Source organism: Solanum stenotomum, chromosome 9 (genome assembly GCF_019186545.1).
Source record: "Solanum stenotomum isolate F172 chromosome 9, ASM1918654v1, whole genome shotgun sequence".
NCBI classification, from domain to species: Eukaryota; Viridiplantae; Streptophyta; class Magnoliopsida; order Solanales; family Solanaceae; genus Solanum; species Solanum stenotomum.
In genome coordinates, this window is record NC_064290.1 from 10,730,821 (window position 1) to 10,751,679 (window position 20,859).

Consider the following 20,859-nt stretch of genomic DNA (forward strand, 5'->3'; position numbering starts at 1 on the left):
TTGCTGTGATAATGGTTTTCTTGGAGTTACAAAGTTTTTTTTGAATCATAGAATAGAATAACCATTTCTTTTAGTACTTAAGGGGTTTGTTTTTTGTGTTATGGAAATTGGAGGTGTAAATGCCATGTGGTAAGCTCAGAGGTCAGCACATGGCTTTCTCATACTTCAAAGTGTTGAAACAGTAGAGGGGTTTTAGGATTTCAAGAGAATCAGTGACAGAGGAAGACCACTAGATTAATGTTTAGAAAAACAAAAAAAATACATTTTTCTATGTGAGTCTATGAAGAGGAAACAGCACATCAATTTAATTCTTGTTTGAAATTCTTAATCTCATTATTTAAAACCTACTAAACCACTTGTTTTCTTCCAATTTTTAGCTCCTTCTTTTGGCAGTTTAGTGTACTTCACTTGCTGTCTACTTTACCAAGTTTTTGTATGCACTTGACTCAAGCTAGTTAAGTGCTATATTTGCTTTTCTGAATCTTGAAAATGTATTGTTTGACACTTTCTTATACACTCTTAAATCAAGATTGCAAGTGTCAATCATCTTATTGATTGTTCATCAGTACATTCAACAAAGTTCCCATTTTTTTCCCTTTTCTTTATCCAACATTTAACTTTTTCAGGTGCTACCTGATTGGGTATAACTTTCCTCTTTTTTGCCCTTTTTGTTCCTCTTATTTCTTTTGCAAAATCTTGAAAAAAAACCCCAAATCAAATGTCTTCATCTATGTCTCTTCTCAGAAGCTCAATACCATGGATTGCAGTTCTGGTTCCACCATACTTGTTATTTGCCAGTTTTTCAGGTCATGGGGTTGTTTCTATTTCCATCACAACTTCAGTTTTGGTTGTATCTACCATAGCTTTCACATTCTCAAAACAAAAACATAAAATCCTCAAGAAATCATCAGTCCAAGAAGAAGAACCTCAAAATGGTAACTTTGGACATGTTGAGGAAGTTTTATCACTCCAAAATCCAAGAATTGAAAAAGGGGTGGCTCAAAATGCGATCTTTAAACAAGTTGAAGAAGTTTTATCAGTCCAAAATCCAAGAATTGAAAAACAAGTTGAAGAAGTTTTATCAGTCCATAATCCAAGAATTGAAAAAGGGGTGTCTCAAAATGGCAACTTTGGTCAAGTTGAGCAAGTTTTTTTAGTCCAAAATCCAAGAATTGAAAATGGGGTTGCTCAAAATGTTAACTTTAAACAAGTTGAGCAAATTTCATCAGTCCAAAATCCAAGAATTGAAAATGGGGCGACTCAAATTCATGATTTATTTTCAGAAAGTGAGAGTCTTGGTGGCCCCTTATCTTCAAGTGAAGATTCAGATATTGAGTGGCCATTCTCTGGTGAGTTAGAACAGAGTCCACTATGCTCAGATGGTTCAATTTCTGATGAAGAAAGCCTTATTGAAATAGCACTTCCAAGTGGTCAATTTGTAAAAGATAGTCCCAAATTATCATCTTTTCATCAACAACACCAAAAGGTAGTATTTGCAGATTTAGTACCAAAATCCATCTTTCAACAACATTGCTTAATGGATTTCTTGGCAGATATAAGTGATGTCTATGAAGAAGACAATTTGATAGAGATTGACATATCCATGGGATCCATCAAATGTTCAGGATTTGAGATTTCAGCATAAAGTGTCTATATTTTAAATTTTCTTGATGTCTACTTGTCTAATACTAATTTGTTTTTATCAAGTTACCAATCAGAGTTGTGGTGGAGCGATGAGTAATCTTTCATTTTTAACCAAGAGATTTCGAATTTGAATTCCTGAATACGAAATCATCTATGTTAGGAAGCGGGAAAGTTTCTAAGTTTTTTTTATCCTTGATCGATTTTGTGCTAGCCAAATTACATTTTCTTTGGTTGTGAACAGTGAAGTTTGTGCTTGCTAATACATTGAATTTGCCCAATGAAAAGAGACTTTGGATACCAATCATAATTGTTTTCTCTTAAAAAAAAAATAAAAAAAAATAATAATAAAAATAAATTGTTTTCTCTTAATGTACATTAAAGTGTTATTAAAAGTTTAAAAGATCATGTTCCTAGGCAAATAAATAAATAAGATTATTCTATTTGCATTTCTTTATGTCTTAATCTTCTTTTTGCTGTCTTTGGCCTTATCTTAGTATTCCATTTGTTGAATCATATCTTAATCTTACGATCTATATCACATGTACAGTGTACTGATCCTGTTGTAACATTTTCTTGATTTTCATTTTAAACATTTCAGATACACCAAGGAGTGTTAACTAAAAGCCCGTTTGGATAGACTTAAAAAATGTACTATAGTCGTTCACTTTTAATTGTTATTTTTTTTTTAGAGTCAAATAATAATAAATTTGACCAACATTTTATGATGTATTTTTTCATCATATTTACATGCAAAAAAATGGAATTTATAGTACTTTTTGTATGGTTTTTGAATATCTATTTTTTTTTAAAAAAATATCGAACTAATATAATTTAATAACTTTTAAAAAGTGTAACATGGCAATTAAAAATGGATAGAGGAAGTAACTTTTAAGTCAAAAAATAAAAAAATAAAATTCTAAATGACAGTCAAAAAATAAAAAGTAGGGACAGTCCTACTTTTGGTTTTTAACTTTTTTTAAAAAATCATTTTAAATTAATTTTAAGTTATTTTTAACTTTGTCAAATACTCTCAAAAGTTAAAAATAACTTAAAAGTTAAAAGTAGATTTGATCAACTTTTAAGTCAATCCAAATAGGCTCCAATTCAGATTTTCTGGAAATAAAATGTCACACCCCAAAGCCGGATGTGATGGCACGTGTCCATTTCCCACCGGACACGTCAGCCTAACCCAACCACAACGATAAAGAAGTAGAAATACGAGAATAAAAGATAATAAATAAGCGGAAGACTTTAATTAAGACTCAACACTACCCAGAATTTGGTTGTCACATGTACAAACCTCTAAATACAGGATTCGAATAAAAATATACAAGTATCAAAGTATAGTTCTCGAATAGAACAAAACTGAAAGTAAAGATAACTCAAGGGCACGTCTGGAATGAACCGCTACCTCTCGAGTATGTCCCGAAGCTCAATCTGCTAAAGAAAATACTAAGCCGAATCTGAGAGAGAGCTGTCAACCTACACAATTGTGTAGAAGCAAGGGTGAGTACCGAAAACCACAGGTACTCGCAAGTAACTCTAAACTAAGCAAAACTAGCAGCTACAAACAACTCCTTTCAATCCCAACCGAACCACCGAAACTTCAATCTAGCAGCAAACCAACCAACCTATACTAAACAGATCATATTCAACAGCCAGAACCAACAGTATATCCTCATCAACCTCAGATCAACAAATAAGAGCAAGTAGATCAAATTCCACATAAGAAGGGTAAACCGATACAATCCACACATCACAGACAAAGATAAGGCAAATGCGATGCAAAATGCAATAATGATGTCATGTAGTCGTGATGCATGTCTGTCCTACGATACACATCTGTTGACGTAATCAGTCCGCGCTGAATACTCAAATCAGAACCCATGGGGGCCACACATGGACCATGTATCACCGCCGGAACCAGATCCCATCGGCATCCAAATCGCTAGCCGGAGCTAGTCCATCTCATATATCTCTAGCCGGAGCTAGTCTCAACTGTGTCTCATATCCATCCATCCTCATATCAGTGTCTCAGAACTCATGCAACAGATAGTTCACACATGGGATGAATAATGAATATGCACATGTCATCAATCACAATCATATCACGATCACATCATAGTATTACACATCATCTGTCTCAATCACAACCATATCACGACCACATCATAGTATTACACATCACCTGTCTCAATCACAACCATATCACGACCACATCATAGTATTACACATCACCTGTCTCAATCACAACCATATCACGACCACATCATAGTATTACACATCACCTGTCTCAATCACAACCATATCACGACCACATCATAGTATTACACATCACCTGTCTCAATCACAACCATATCACGACCACATCATAGTATTACACATCACCTGTCTCAATCACAACCATATCACGACCACATCATAGTATTACACATCATCTGTCTCAATCACAACCATATCACGACCACATCATAGTATTACACATCACCTGTCTCAATCACAACCATATCACGACCACATCATAGTATTACACATCACCTGTCTCAATCACAACCATATCACGACCACATCATAGTATTACACATCATCTGTCTCAACATCAATGTCTGTATCAATCATAGCCTACTCATGCTCTTCTATCCCCTCAATATCAGTTATCACATGACTTATTCAACAAATTCAAGTCACATATAACACATTTAGCTCGTTTTATTCCCCATCTTTCATTTACAACAATTTCAATCAACAAATAAAACCCATCCTCAATCCCCATTACTCCCCAACACAATTAGGAAAGTAGTCATGCGTAGTCTAAGAGTTTTACAAAGTTTGGAAGCCACTTGCCTTAAAACGAACTCCAAAAGTTACTTGACTTGAGCCTTTCCTTTCCGAGTATAATCCGGATCACGATAATCTATTCAAACAATTATTCACAATCACAATTCGAGTCCAATGACACCAAAATCAAGAAATTTAGGGAAAAAGGGCAAAACGGTCCAAAAGTCTCATACCGGAAAACGATACCCAAAGCTGGAAATTTTTTATGTAAAATGATCCTTAAAGTATTTGGAAGCTAATGGTGAAAACCAATTTGAAAACGGAGTTGAAATCAATTCACAAACTCAATTTGAAGGAAAATCCACGTTCTTGAAGAAGCCTAAAATATTCTGATCCGAAACCCCGACTCGAAAATGAAATATCTCTTGAAAAACATCTTACCCATGCTTAGATAAGTTCAAATATGAAATTTCATCAAAAACGGAGTTAAGATTGACCTTGAAATTCTCAATTTATCAAACTTTAACTTTACCGGGAAAGTCCAAATTGTACGCGGTTAATATGATGAAAATAATCGATGAATCAATAATTTTATGTTAAAATCAGTTTACCCATAACATAAGGATCGTAAATATACCTTTTTCATCACAAAGGGAGTCCAAATAGATAAAACCCCAATTTTTTCCAAGAGATTTACGGATAGGAAAAAAAAAACAGATAAAGAAATTATGAGAAAATGTCGAATTGAAGATTGAATACTAACCCTTATATTAATTCAAGAAGAAACCCGTAAGAATCACTCCATTCCGATCTCTAGAACTCCCGATATGCTCAAAATACCAAATGAACACAGTCTGAGATTTTTATAACAGTACATGACTGTTATGCACCAGAAAAACAACAGTTAATCTTTCACTAAAAAGGCCGTAATTTCCTCATACGATAGTGAAATGACCCGATTCTTTTTTGTAAATGTCTTAAATAATGATATGGACCTGTTCGTTCAATCGGAGCTCAATTCCATTCTCGTTTGCCCAGTCAAATATCATTTCTACTCGGTAAACAATTATTTCTTATTTGCGATAAAAGTCCAATCTTGGGTTAGCAAAAAAGCACCAAAATTTGCAGATAAGTCTTATAATTCATGCCCAAAATTTCAGAACCTTCGGAATAATTTTTCGACCTTTAAAACTAATAATGAACCATTTAGTTGTCACAATCTGCTGAAATAGTATCAAAGTATCCAAGAAGCTTAAAAGCTCACCCAAAACTCATTTGGCACTTCCCGAACACGAACCAAATATGCTACTAGCTCAAAAATGATATTTCAGACTCAATGAAATCGTCGGAATTTGGATTTGAGGTCTCCTTGACCCGGTATCCGATAAGGCGTCAAGAAACTAACTTTAGGCTCAAAAACTCGAAACGCACTCGGGGCCTCTAAAAATTCAACCAAGACTCATTCTAGACTTAGAATCACCCCTTGAATCCAACGGTGCCCTCGGAATTCCATTTCGAGCACCGGAACCTCGTTTGTTGACCAAAGTCAACTCTTGATCAAAATTTCACAATTTTTGCAACTTAGGACCTCAAATCTTCGTTTTAACTCCAAATTCGACTCCGTAAATTCTTATAGACCCGTTTCGACATTCTTAAACTGCTGGAATCGACGGAAATCCGATTCGAGTCTCGAAACTCCAAATGACTCGAAATAGCACTTTTAACCAAACTTTAACTCTTAAAAACTCAACTTTCCAAAAACTCAACTTTTCATCAATTTTCCTTCAAACCAACTTCAAAAATACAATAATTAGGACTCGGGGCAACTTTCGGGAGGGGTAAAATGGTCATTTTATGAAAATTTCCAAAAATGACCTTTAGGGTCATTACATAAAATTTGTACAAAACTTGTTACTTATTGAACTTTTTTAATAGACTTGTCGTTTCCGTATTTCAAGAATCTATTGTAATTGACCCATGAATCATGTTTGATGAGTAGGTAAGTGGTTAGCCTTTCCATTTTTCTAAGTTTTGATCAAGGTCACATCATGTTGAAATGCTTTATTATACATAAACTGATTGATGTTCCTCTTGAAAAATTGATATCTTAGTCCAATTTGGATGTTTATTTAGGAGGTGCAAATAAAAATTTCTATTTATTTGATTTTTTACGAAATTGACCATGGGTTGATTTTCACAAAAGTTTTTTTATTTTGACCTTTATCTTTTGTTCGTAATAGATATTGATGTATACTCGAATTTCATTTTTTCATTAACCATTGACAATAGGTCAAAGTTAACATGTCTATATTTTTTTTAGATAATTTGCATGAGCTAAATAAAACCCTAAAGTCAATGATTATAAAATATTTGAAAATAACTTTATTTTTTTATTTTTCTTGGCTAGATGGTACCTTAGTGAAGACAGATATAAGATTGAGAAGCACAATATAACTACTTGGAGACATATAAACCAAGCCCTAATGAGACAACATTTGGTCTCAAATAGAATTTTTTTTACTAAAGACACAATTCTTGAACCATACTTTGTGATCTTTGGTCATTAGGTCCTGTCATAGAGACTTCTAACACATTATGGCAAAATGCCTCAGTTTTTGTAAGCTTCCCCAACTCATAAACCCATATTAATAATTTTAAAAAGAAGACAGTTTGGTGTACAAAGTATCACACGTTAGTAGGGTTGGGGAAGGGTCATATCAATAAAGAGCTTAATGACAACATTGAGGCAAAAAATGAAGGGAAATTGACTGCTAAACAGGGAAAGGAAGAGCAATACAAAGTGTGACAATTTAACAATTTAGGGGTTGGGGTCACAAACATGGGCGAAGTGCAGAAATAGGCAAAGTCCATGGAAAATTATTGCACCAAAGATGACCATTAAATATATTTTCTTAGAGGCAATTAGCATTCTTTGTGAATGTCCATAAAGTCTATAGCGACACTAAATCTAATGGTAATTAACTATTGCCGTGAACGATTTTAACACTCTTTATTAATGTGCATATTTATTGCCGCTAAAAACTATTTTCATTATAGTGAATTTTTTCTTGAAAAACAAGTTAGTCTTACTTATTTTCTAATGTTTGTTAAGTAAACAAACAAATATTATTTCAAGAGCGTTTATATATAATCAAAGGCGTCTCCAGGATTTCAGAAGGATGGTGCACTATTACGAAAAAGTGCATCTAAGATATAAATTTGAACGGTTTGACCTTTAGAAATTTAATATGAACCGTTAAATTTTAAAAATTACAAGTCTAAAATACACAATATTACTAGTTTTAAATTTTAATATACGCATTTGATTTAATTATATATTTTTTTGGGAATTTTCAATGTAACACTCTTGAACTTTGAAAGATTAAAGCAAAAAAATAAAGGAAAAATTAGTTGAAACGTTAAAAGTGTTACCGATAACCACTTGGAGAGGTGTTACTCAAAAAACAATACAGAGTAGAGGTGCACCCAATTATCATCGTATTTTTATAAGATACTTTGAATGTGGGCTCACACATCTATATTTAAGTATTTTTTTAAAAAATATAACACTACTATATATGATCTAGAGAAGGGAGCATGGGTTCACATGAACCCATGGAACTCCCTCTAAATACGCCTCTGTATATATAATATAATGTAGCAAAATAGAGATGAGAGGTGGTGGGGAGTTGGGGGCATGGCGCGGAGAATACAATAAACATAGAATATCATTGTTTCCTTACTTCTATTATGGAAGTCATTTTCCTTAATTATAAGAGAAAATGTTTTCAAAAATTTTGTCCAAATAAACATAAAAAAATAAGAAAATATTTTGGGTAAAAAATTTAAGTATACAAATTAAGTACCTTAATAACCACTACATAGCAATAGTTTATTTTTTTAACAAAATAACAATAGTTTTTTTTCAAAAATAGGAATTAATAATTTTTTTTAAAAGTACCGTTTAAATAATCAGCAACAATTTCCTTCCTTTCCCTGATTTTCTCCAATTCTTTTACGTTCCACCATTTACTCAGATTGGTTATATATTCTCTCTCATAAAAAAAAGGTGTTTAAACAAAACTAAAACTCTCTTTCTCCCCATTGCTCGATTGTTCAATTATGGATACAAATAGTTTTTCAATTCTAATTCAACACGACAGACGATGCGACAAGTATATTTTTTGTGATCGTCATCTTGTAATCTTGTTATGTGTTTTTGTGTTAAAAACGAAATTAGGTGTTTAGTAGTTTAATTTTACTTCGAAATCTTGTTATATTAGGATTGAATATGATGGTGCATTCAAGATCGTTCCTCTAAAAAATCAATTTTTTGGGTTGAGTTGTATAATTGATAGTGTATATTACGTTGTTGTTAAATATCAAATCTGTGATTATTTTTTTTGGTATTTGATGGGGTTTAATATGTGGGTTTTTTTGCTACTTAATAGTTTAGTTGGTGTAGGTCATTTAGTGTTGGTATGGTATATTATATTTTTAATACTAACCCGAATTCGTTGATTTTTTTTGGTGTAATTGTTATATTTTAGTTCGTATATAAACCACAACTTTCATGATAAATTATGGGTACATCTATTGGTGTGCTTGATAGTGTGTTTTTGGTTGTATATAGACAACAAAATTGCTAATATTTTTTAATATGTAGGGTTTCTTGGTACATATTAGGTCTAATTGATAGTTTAGTTGGTGTAGGTCATTTGGTGTAGTTGGTATTGTATATTATGTTTGTAATAAGAATCAGAATTCGTTGATTTTTTTTATGTAATTGTTATATTTTAGTTCGTATATAAACCATAACGTTCGTGATAATTTTTGGGTACATCTATTGGTATGGTTGATAGTGTATTTTGGGTTGTTTATAGACAACAAATTACTGATATCTTTTTGGTAAATGATTTGGTGAAAATGATGATCTATTTTAATTCGTATCTAAACTTTAAATTCCGTTAATAATTTTTGGTAGAATATTAGGTGTAAGTGATAGTTTACTTGGTGTAGATGATTTGATGTAATTGATAGTGTATATTATGTTTTTAATAAACATCATAAATCGTGAATTTTATGTCGTATATAAACACCAACTTTCGTGATACTTTTTGGGTTCATATATGGGTGTAGTTGATAGTGTCTTTTGGGATGTTTATAGACAACAATTTGAATAATTACTAAGTTGGTTAAAATATTTATTGTTTTGTGTTGGTATACTTCATACCCAAACAACAAAAAAATCAAAAAACTAATTTCGTTCGTAAAACCATTTTGTATACCAACATGATTACAATTTTTATATAGATAAAAGCATTCTATATACTAATATGTGTAATTTGATTACTGTGAAAATACCATTCTTATTATGTATGTATTGCTTAATTTCTTATATATTTTAATTTGTATCATGTTATAGATGTAATACTTATTTAATAATTTCGCTAATTATTTTTTAATCTAACAGGCAAGTACGTAGATTACAATATTAAAGGAGTGATATATGATGCGAACACCAAATAATGATCGTAAGAGGGGACTCAACGAAGAAAAATGCAAGAGAAGGAAAGTCACTTTTAGTATAACAAGAAGACTTGCCTCAAATTTGCGCATCAGGCTTAATAGTAGTGATTTTTTTTTTTTACTTAAAACATTATGCAGTTGAAACTTTTAGGTTTATGTTGGTACGATGAATCATATTATTGATGTATTGAATGATATAACATTCTTGTTTGCATGTTTTTAATATTAACTTGTCTTTTTATGCACAAATTTATATACGTAAATGGTTATGAAATAATTATAAATTTTAATCAATGAAAATTATGATTTTTATAATATTATGTAAGACTTAACATCAAAGTTGTACGAAATCTATTAAACTTTCTAGATTCAAATGGCTATTTAAGTCATACCATAACAAATTAATATATTTTGTCAAAAATATAATGTAGATGACTTTCAAAATTTCATAAAAAATAATAATTTAATTTGGTCATAATATAGGAAAACGATATTTGTATGAAAACAATATTAAAGAGGTGAGAGAAGGCTACAATTAATAATTTGATTTGATTGAATAAAAAATCAAGAGAGAGATAAATCAATATATGAGCAAAAAAATAATAATATAAAAGAGTATAATTATGATTGAAAAGCCAAAAAGTAAACAATAATTATCAATCCCATAAATTTAGCACATAACCCCAAAAAAAGAAATAAACCGGATAGTAATATATTTTTTTTAAAAATCAAAAATTCAATATATATAGGCAAAAAATAATAATATAAAAGAGTTTAATTATGGTTGGAAACTAAAAAGTAAACAGTAATTATCAATCCCATAAATTTAGCACATTATCCCCCCAAAAAAAAAGAAATAAATCGGAAAATAAATATATAAATTTAAAAAACGATAATTTAATATTTTGTCATGTTTGTAATTAAAAACCTAACTTTATAAATAAAAAGAAGTATATACATATATTGTTAATTAAGTTCTTACACCCGAAAGTGGAATGAACCGGTACAGCCCAATTCCACTGGAGGATCAAGGAAATATTGGGCCGTCCGGTCTGGCTGGGTTTCATTTAATATGGGCTTTTCAAGTAGCCCAAGCTTCTCATCACTAACTCAATAAGTGCTCCAAAATGATACATGTAATGAAATAAATTCTGGCAAAGTCGATGCAATTTGATTGATGAAATTTAAGATATTCTAGTTAAAAAAAAGAGCAACTTTCGAATGTAGCAAACATAAAAATCATATTTGTATGTTATAGCTATAGTTTGCATGATTGTGCTCCATAACAAATTTTATGTTTGCTATGGAGCTTTTGATTTGTATAATTCGCTACAAATATCCAATTTTATACAAATTGTTCAGTTTTGTATAAATTCATTTATACATTGTAATTTTGTATAATAAGATTTGTATTTGTATAATTATAAGTGTATAGGACAAAAATATATGTATTTGTATTTGTATATACACTTTTCTCTCGCTTTATACAAACACAAACGCATTTTATACATTTTATACAGAAATGTATAAAATGATTAATTGTATACCGAAAATGGCTAATTGTATACCAAATCAGATGGCAAAAAAAGGAGATTTTGCTGCGAATTACAATTAAAATAAACTATGGCTATAACATTTAATTTAAATTAATAGTTTGCTATTTCATACAATTTTCCCAAAAAAAAATATATTTTAAAATAAGTTATAGATATTAAAGTAAATATAAATTATCTTAGGAAAGTTGAAAAAAAAATAAATTAAAGTTAAATTATTTTTAAATATTATAATATATCATTCTTTTTAGGATTGATTACCAGAAAAATATATAGGGAAAATTGTATAAAATATCAAACTATTAATTCAAATTAAATGCTATAACCACAGTCTGATTTAATTGTAACCCGTAGCAAACTGTTGCCATTTCGCCTCTCTCCCTGAATTTCTCGCTCGCCACTCTCGTTTCTCGCTGGGCAGTCTCTCCTCGCATCTTTCACTTTATATAAACACAAATGTATAAAATGTGTTTGTGTTTGTATAAAGCGAAAGGAAATTGTATATATACATATCTTTTCATTCCACTCACTCCCCTCTCCCAGATCTCCCTTGCAACTCTCTCAGATCTCGCTCGCTACTCTCAGTCGCCTCTCTCACTTTATACAAACACAAATGTATAAATTGCATTTGTGTTTGTATAAAGTGAGAGAAAATTGTATATACAAATATAAACACATATATTTTCGTCCTATACACTTATGATTACACAAATACAGGTCTTTCCTTGCCTAATTTTCTTTTGTCTTTCTCTCTTTCTAGCTTTATACAAACACAGATTATACAATTGATTCTTTTGTATATGTATACCGAAACAGATTATACAATTTCTTCTTTTGTATATGTATAGCGAAATATACATATTAATAGCCATAGCAAACATAAAGTTTGTTATGAAGCGCAATTATGCAAACTATAGCTATAACATACAAATATGATTTTTATATTTGCTATATATGAAAGTTGCTCACAAATATATCAGATAAAATGTGACAAGGGAGTACAAATTATACCTTTCTATAACAACATTCTTAACATCACCTTACTTACAAAAATCAAGTTTGTTTCTCGTATTAATATTTTATGTCTATAATTTTTTTCTTACTTGTAACAACAACAACCATCTTTATAACAACATATTTTTTTGTAAAATTACTTTTCTATAACACAATAATTAACCATTTTTATAGAAATGAAATCTCTAAGATTATTCATAATAGGTTTACAAATTTTGACCAACTAATTTGATAATTCAGTGCATTATTATGACAAAGAATATTATTATATGAATATATATTTCCATTAAATATAATGGACTACGAAGAAATGATGCTATAACCACTTACCAAACGAAACAGACATGATTTGCTAATTTACGGATATGCGTGTGGAGCAATCCGGATTTAGATACTTGCGAGATAGAGTGGGGCGGATTTAAATATATGCAGGTATAAAGTGAATTATATTGAAATAACACAACTATTAAAAAAAAAAAAAACTCATGCAGGTGCTATACACACAAATTTAAATGGTCTATAAAGATATATGGGTTGATAATGATTTTTTTTTCTTTATATAAGTAATTTTCTTATTTAAAAAATATGTAAGGTCCAAGTTATTAATATTGCTAAAATAATTTGCTGATAGAAAGTGTGCAAACCAGAAAGCATAATTTTATTCTTACACGATTATCTTGCTGTATTTAATGTGATTGAGACTCTTTTATTAGAAAATTATATTTGTGTGTTTGATATGAAAAAAAATAATAAAAAATCACCAAAAAAGAAAATAATTTTCTAACTTTCTGGAGATGAAATTGATTCCACAAAATATATTGGTTCACAATATTAAGTTTAAAAGTTTCACGATATGTGAAATAACTAATTAAAATTTTCAAATTGTAATTTTTTTATTTAATTATATTCTTTGCTGCTTATTAAGGCTGTCCCTACCTCGATTTCTCTCTACCGACACTCACTATTACTTTCTCTTACAAATTCATTTGCCTTTCAAACATTAATTTATGTAGGCATAATTAATTTGGTTCAAAGCTGATATATATATCCTCTACTTTTAGATGTGTATAAATAGATACTTAAATTCGTATAAAAATGAATAAATACATATATTCGTCCTCGACACGTCCTATATGACAATTTGTATCCTGTGTGGCGTTCTATGTGTATTATGTTAGGTAGGATGCCTGTGTCTACTTGTTTAATTTTATACAAGTTTAAGTGTCTAGTTATATACCCCTAAAGTTGAATGACATATAAATTTGAGGTAAAATCAAGTTAAAATATGTATTACTGTCTTTTATATAATCCAACGTCTTTGGATCGTTTTATTAGCAGCAATCAAATGACAATAATAATTATACTATTGTTTTATTCTTTTCATTATTATTATTGTTGTCATCTCTATTATGAGTTTGTTCTTTGTTAGTATTTCTAATTAATCCTATGGACAGTGAGTTGTGAGGACAGTCTGGAAACCATATAGGAGGACAAATAAGGGGGCCCTCCTACCTGCTCATCATGAAAAGTACTAGTATAGCTCCCAATTTTTTTTTAATATTCGATTAGTCAAAATATTTTGGATTGAGAAAAATAAGTTCGTTAAAAAAATAAGTAAAATGAATTCTTTGATGAAAGTAGAAAAAACAAATTTTATTATTACTGATATTCTACTCTCATTGTGCATTCTCATCCTCGAATGCACTCCATCTTCAACCCATAACCCTCATCCCTACCATCCCATAGCCTCCTTACCCCCACGCGGCCACGCCCCTCACTGACCCATCTTCTATCGAGCAAAAGAAAAGAAGTAAAAAAATATAACAAAACTTTTTTTTAAGAAAAATATTTTTTTTCGTACCGAACACATCCTTTAAATCACATAGGAACTCCTGCATGTGTTTGAGGACCTACTCTCTGATCCTGCCATTCCAAACAAGTTTGCAAAATTAAACATAAATTTATTTTATTAATTATTAAAAAATAATAAAAAATAAACATATGAAAAAGTCAGGGTTTCAATATCTACTAACTCCATCGACAAACCATTAGAGATAATTAACTTATGCTTCTTCTTTTTTCATTTTGTTTTGCTTACTAATATATATAAGGTTTTAATCGATGAATATATCACACATATAATAATAAAGATTCACAATTTAGCATTTTATGAAATATAGTTTTTTTTTCATATATTTTTTATGCTTTATATTGAAAATGCTTGGTTCAATTGAATTTTGGTTAACTTTTAGGAATCACATAGTTTTAATATGAAATTACAATCTATCCCTCTTTAGTTTGTAATTACATTAATCCCTTAAAGAGTAACACAAACCGGATACATAATATATAGCTCGGATACATTATAACATAAACCGGATACATAATATGTAGCTCAGATACATTAAAAACTAGCTCGGATACATTAAAAACTAGCTCATACTTTATAAAATAAACCGGATACATAATATGTAGCTCGAATACATTAAATACTGACTCGGATACATTTATATGTAGCTCGAATACATTAAATAAATAAGGGATTTTAGAGATTTTTAGAAATAGAAGGGGATATTGAAAATAAGGAAAACATAAGACAGGTATTTATGTTATATCCACAAAGGAAAAAAAAAACCTAAATATACATCTTATTTTACCATAATGTCTAAATTTCCCTATATTTTTAAAAAAATTCAAAAATTCCCTCTCGCTGATACACCTCTATCCCCCTCTCGGGACTTGGATACATCTTTCCCCTCTCTGATACATCATTTTCCTCTCGAATACATCACTCCCCTCTCTGATACATTCCTCTCCTATGTATCCGAATGTCCTATCCCCTCTCTGATACATCCCTCCCCTCTCGGATACATCCCTCCCCTATGTATCTGGATGATTGCTGATGTATTCGGAAGTCAGGTGATGTATCCAAAATCCATAAATTTTAAGGGATTCTTGTAATTTGCAAGAGCAGAGAAATAATATAATTAGCTCTTAACACTATGAAATTTATGTAAATTATACTTTTTAAAATTTGTTTTCAAATTATAATGTTCAATTTATTGATCTTTTTGCCTAACTAAACTTTATGTTAATGAAGGTTATTTTATTTTTAGAAGAAAGTACTACCTTGTCTTCTAAATGTTATAAAAGACATAATATTTAGTCAAATTAATTACCTACTAACAATTTTTTTCTTTTCAAATTTTAAAATATAATGTGAATGTAATTTACTCCACCAATTAGCATCAAGAATTTTGAGCTGTAAATATGAGTCTATTAAGTTTTTATGAACTTTTCCTCCACGTGACTAAGTCAAATTAAGTGATATACACACCTTGAAAAGTTAAAAATCACTTTACTTCACAACACTACTAAGATATTATCCTAAAGTCACAAATATTTTTTTTATTTCATTTGGTGTTCGATACTTACTTTGAACATTTTAATTTTGTTTGGTATTTGCTATTTGCTATGTCGGTTTACTTTGGCTTTGTGTTTTTTAGCAATTTTTCTAAATCTTGAATTATTGTCGTACGAATATATTTTACGTGGTAGGATCAATTGTGAAATCTTTGAGAATTCCCTTTTACCTAACCTTAGAATAAAACTCATTATTTGTTTGGTGTATTTGTTTTGTGTGATACGACTAAATGTCTTTAGAAAATTAATCAAAATTGACTTGATGATCATTTGTATACATAGCATGATAAGGACATTACATCTGTTGATAATTAAACTATATTATATAATATAATATGCAATTGGAATTTGAAGCTGGATACAACTAATTAGTTAAGTATTAATAATCAATTTTTTAATCGCACACTTATTGATCTTCCATTTGAATTAAGTTTCATATGTCTCATAAATATTCGATCCACAAATCTTCTTTTTGAATTAAGTTCTACATGCATGATTTATTGTCACACCCTGCATGTCATTTTTTGAGATTTATTGTGTGTCACCCACATGAGTCATGACCAAGCATTAATGGTCACCAAAACTACCTTCTTATGCGTGTGCGTCACTAAGTTACTTTTAGCATGATAACAATAATAAATCAAAAATTAGGCTAAAACTCTATCATATTTTCATAGTCGTTTCATTGAATCATTATTTCTAACATTAATTATTGTTAGAGTAAAGTAAATTAAATTAAAAATACTCTTAATTAATCAATATTGTTCATTTTGGATCAAGTCTGTACAATTTTACTTTAAAAAAATTCAGATTTTCTATATATTCTCACAATATTATATTTTCAATAAGTACACCTAACATAGATAAAGGTGTGTGACTTCACAAGAAGTTTAAAATGTTAGTAATTAAGTTATATTAAGATGTGTGATATTACATACTCTTCATTAGTGTATAAATTAATGTTTAGAGGAATTAAGCAAATGTGATTAGAAGAAAACTGCAAATATTTTAAAAGTTGATTTTTAAACAGTGGTTGGAGTTGGCGTGTTGGGGAGCAAAAAGAATACTAAAGTAGTATTGGCCAATCTATTCACCTTTTTCTCTTTTAAATTTCTTGTTTGTTTCTTTCTACTTTACCCAACTTAAGTTTTATCAAGTTAAAAAGGAACTTCCTCTAGCACTAGATTATTTTTAAAAAATGATTAATGTAACGTGTATATTTAAAGGGTAAACATGATTTTATACCATATGATAAAAGATAAATATGACTTGTAACAACAAGTAATTACAAAATTATAGGAATGATCAGGGTTGATCTACGTGGAGTTTTCAAATCCCTGTAAAAGTATATTGTGTATACAAGATCAAATTTGTATTTTATGTCTATATATTGTATATTGAAATACCTTAATACAAGTAAGGGGCCGGCCGGCCGGCCGGTTCAATGGCTATNAACGTGTATATTTAAAGGGTAAACATGATTTTATACCATATGATAAAAGATAAATATGACTTGTAACAACAAGTAATTACAAAATTATAGGAATGATCAGGGTTGATCTACGTGGAGTTTCCGAACCCCTGTAAAAGTATATTGTGTATATAGGATCAAATTTGTATTTTATGTCTATATATTTTATATTGAAATGCCTTAATACAAGTAAGGGGCCGGTCAGGGCCGGCTCTATGGTTGGGAAAATAAGGCTTTTGCCTTAGGCCCCAAAATTTCGAGGGCCTCAAATTTTTGTCAAAAATAAATTATGTGTTAAAAATTTTAAAGAAAAAGTTGATTATTTATGATAAAAAGTATATTTTTTTAAAAAATATATTATTTTATCCACTTTAACATTTTTGTCCTTTGTTAAAAATAAGAATTAATAGTGAAAAGTGTTGAACAAAGTGAATTACAAATTCTTTTTTATTTCGTTTTAAATTTTAGTTTCAAGCATTTCTAGAAGCATATTAAAATGAGGTATACCAAGTCATCAACTTCTTGAGTCAAATTCTATGGTTCTAATTCTTATCTTTATTTAATATTTGTCTAACTTATTACTTATAGAATTATGTTAACAATTCATATAATAATTGCTTCGCTGAGAGGATATTTTTCAATGTTGAGTTGATAAAATCTTACTTAAAACTAATAACTGAAAAAATAATATTAAATACTAATAATTTTCATTTAAATAGTGTAAGAAAAATAAATTTTGAATAAATATGTATATGAAGTTTGTTTATATTTTAGGCCTCAAATTAAAATTTCGCTTTAGGCCCCTAATTACGTTGAGCCGCCCCTGGGGCCGGTTCAATGGCTATGGGTTTCAAAAACTAGTAGACGCACAGGTTTAAATCCGGCTAGTAACATTTACCAATGTTTAAGCTTGAAATTTAGTACAACTTATTTGTCAATACTATTTAACATGTTTTTTTTAACCCTTTAACGAAAATTCTGGCTCCGTCACTGAAGATGATAGTTTAAATAACATGAAAATGCATTAGTGATAACAATTCCTACAAATACTTATGGTGTGTTTGGTGGGAAAACAAATTTCTTAAAAAACGAAAAAAATAATTTCTCTCATGAAAGTAAAAAAATAAGTTTCACAAGCGACATTTCATATTGATTGTGTTTTGTGCGCTCACCCTTCAATATACCTCATATTCACGTTTAACTCACCATATAGCCCCCATCCCACACCCCTACCCCACCTCAAAAATATAAATTCTTATTCACATATCAAACACATCAAAATATTCATTCATACTCAACACCCTAATAGACAAATTAGTTTTTATTATGTTATATGTCATTTATAAATGAATGGAAATTTTAGAGTTTTAGGATAAAATGCTTATGATCATTTTAAAAGTTATGGTTGATAATAAAGATATTACTTTATTTCATAACTAAGTTTATCATGTAAGTGTCATGTTCGATCATGACTCCAACCTGAGCAAATATTAACATTACCCAACATAAAATAGGAGTTAAGTTTTCTAATTTAGTGAGACCTATAAATTAATAAAAAAAAATTAGTGCGACCCTTTCTCGAGCTCTCCTTGATCCTCTGCCAATTTATATAAACTAAAGCCTTAATAATTCATTAAAATTTCATGGACAAATGTTGATTTGCATATTGAATTGAACGTTAAGATATTAATTAGTAAAAAAATACAATATCATTGCATATATATATACACACACACCCCTCTATAGAAACACTACTATATCTCCTTTCTTCTCTTCAAAACACAAATCTCCATCTCTCTCCTCTCGCCGGCAAAAATGAAGGTCTCGCCGGCGGTACCACTTTCCGTCACTCTCCTCCTCGTCCTATTTCTCTCCACCACCACTTACGCCCACAACATTACTAAGATCCTCGCAAAACACCCTGAATTCTCCACCTTCAACCATTACCTAACCGTCACACACTTAGCTGCAGAAATCAACCGCCGACAGACCATCACTGTCTGCGCAATTGACAATGCCGCCATGAACGTCCTCCTTGAAAAACACCTCCCTACTTACACTCTCAAAAACGTCCTTTCTCTCCACGTATTCGCCGATTACTTCGGCGCTAAGAAACTCCATCAAATCACTAAAGGAAGTACCCTCACCGCCACAATGTTCCAGGCCACCGGCGAAGCTCCGGGAACTTCAGGGTACATCAATATCACAAATATGAAAGGTGGGAAAGTAGGTTTCGCAAATGAAGACAACGACGGCCATTTCGCTGCTACTTTCGTTAAATCCGTCGTAGAAATGCCGTACAACATCTCCGTTATTCAAATCAGCCATATTCTCACTTCCGCCGCTGCTGAAGCTCCGGTAGCTGCTCCAAGTGACCTTAACGTCACCACATTAATGTCGAAACAGGGATGCAAATCATTTTCAGATCTGTTAAAATCTCACCCAGATGTCGCCAAAACCTTCGCAGAAAATGTACAGAGTGGGTTAACAGTGTTCTGCCCCACCGACGGCGTAATCAGCGCCTTCATGCCTAAATTCAAAAACCTAACAAAAGACGGCCAGGCTTCATTACTACTATACCATGGAATCCCTGTTTATAATTCCATGGGTATGTTGAAATCCAACAATGGATTAATGAACACTCTTGCTACAGAAGGTAAAAAAAAATACGATTTCACGGTACAAAACGACGGAGACGATGTGAAATTGGAAACGAAAGTCGTAACTGCAACGATCTCCGGTACATTATACGACGAAGAGCCATTATCCGTTTACAAAGTCGATAAAGTTTTACTCCCCAGAGAATTATTCAAAGGTACTGTAGCTGAAGAACCAGCTCCAGCTCCGAAAGGTTCGAAGAAAAAGAAGAAGAGCAGCAAAAAGGGAGGAGCCGATGATGTTGAAGACGACGATGCACCGGAGCCCAGCCAGGACGACGATGAAGATCCGGCGGATGATTCTGCAAATTTGAACTGGGCAAATAATGTGAAGAATAGTGGATTGTTTGCTACAGTTGTAATAAGCATTATTTGTGTTGCCATTATTTGATAATAATGGGACCATAATGTTATTTTGGCTTGCACATAGATATCATTTTTTTTATTTTTATGTTTTTGAAAGAGTTTTTTGGTATTTAATTTTGATTGTATTGTGCAATTTTTTCTTTTTCTTTTTATCCACATTGTAATTTGTATTTGAAAAAAAAAAATACAATAAATTGCATCTTTTTATCAAATTTAATTTATAAATACTCGATTAATCATCGAAGATTTGGTAAATAAGACTTCTGTTTGTTAGCACTCAAATACTCAATTGTGATACTTATTCGATCTAATACTAATTTTTTTATTTCTGATTCTAAAAAATGATAAAATGTTATTATAAAGAGATTTGACGATAGATGTGAAATGACAAAGTGTAGAAATAATGGCTACATCTCATGTGTCG

At 30.7% G+C, this 20,859-nt stretch overlaps 2 protein-coding genes across 2 annotated transcripts; both read left to right on the top strand.

The window, feature by feature from the left end:
* Window positions 1-421: 421 nt before the first annotated feature.
* Window positions 422-1,959, top strand: LOC125877940 (uncharacterized). The gene has a single exon (XM_049559231.1). The coding sequence runs from the start codon at window positions 719-721 to the stop codon at window positions 1,643-1,645; it is 927 nt and encodes a 308-aa protein (XP_049415188.1). The 5' UTR covers window positions 422-718; the 3' UTR covers window positions 1,646-1,959.
* Window positions 1,960-19,157: 17,198 nt separating this feature from the next.
* Window positions 19,158-20,647, top strand: LOC125876306 (fasciclin-like arabinogalactan protein 2). Its single transcript, XM_049557453.1, has one exon. It carries the CDS (start codon window positions 19,228-19,230, stop codon window positions 20,458-20,460), a length of 1,233 nt encoding a protein of 410 aa, XP_049413410.1. The 5' UTR covers window positions 19,158-19,227; the 3' UTR covers window positions 20,461-20,647.
* Window positions 20,648-20,859: the final 212 nt, after the last annotated feature.

Coding starts and splice junctions, on each gene's coding strand:
- LOC125877940 (XM_049559231.1), top strand. CDS start 719: ATGTCTTCATCTATGTCTCTTCTCAGAAGCTCAATACCATGGATTGCA.
- LOC125876306 (XM_049557453.1), top strand. CDS start 19,228: ATGAAGGTCTCGCCGGCGGTACCACTTTCCGTCACTCTCCTCCTCGTC.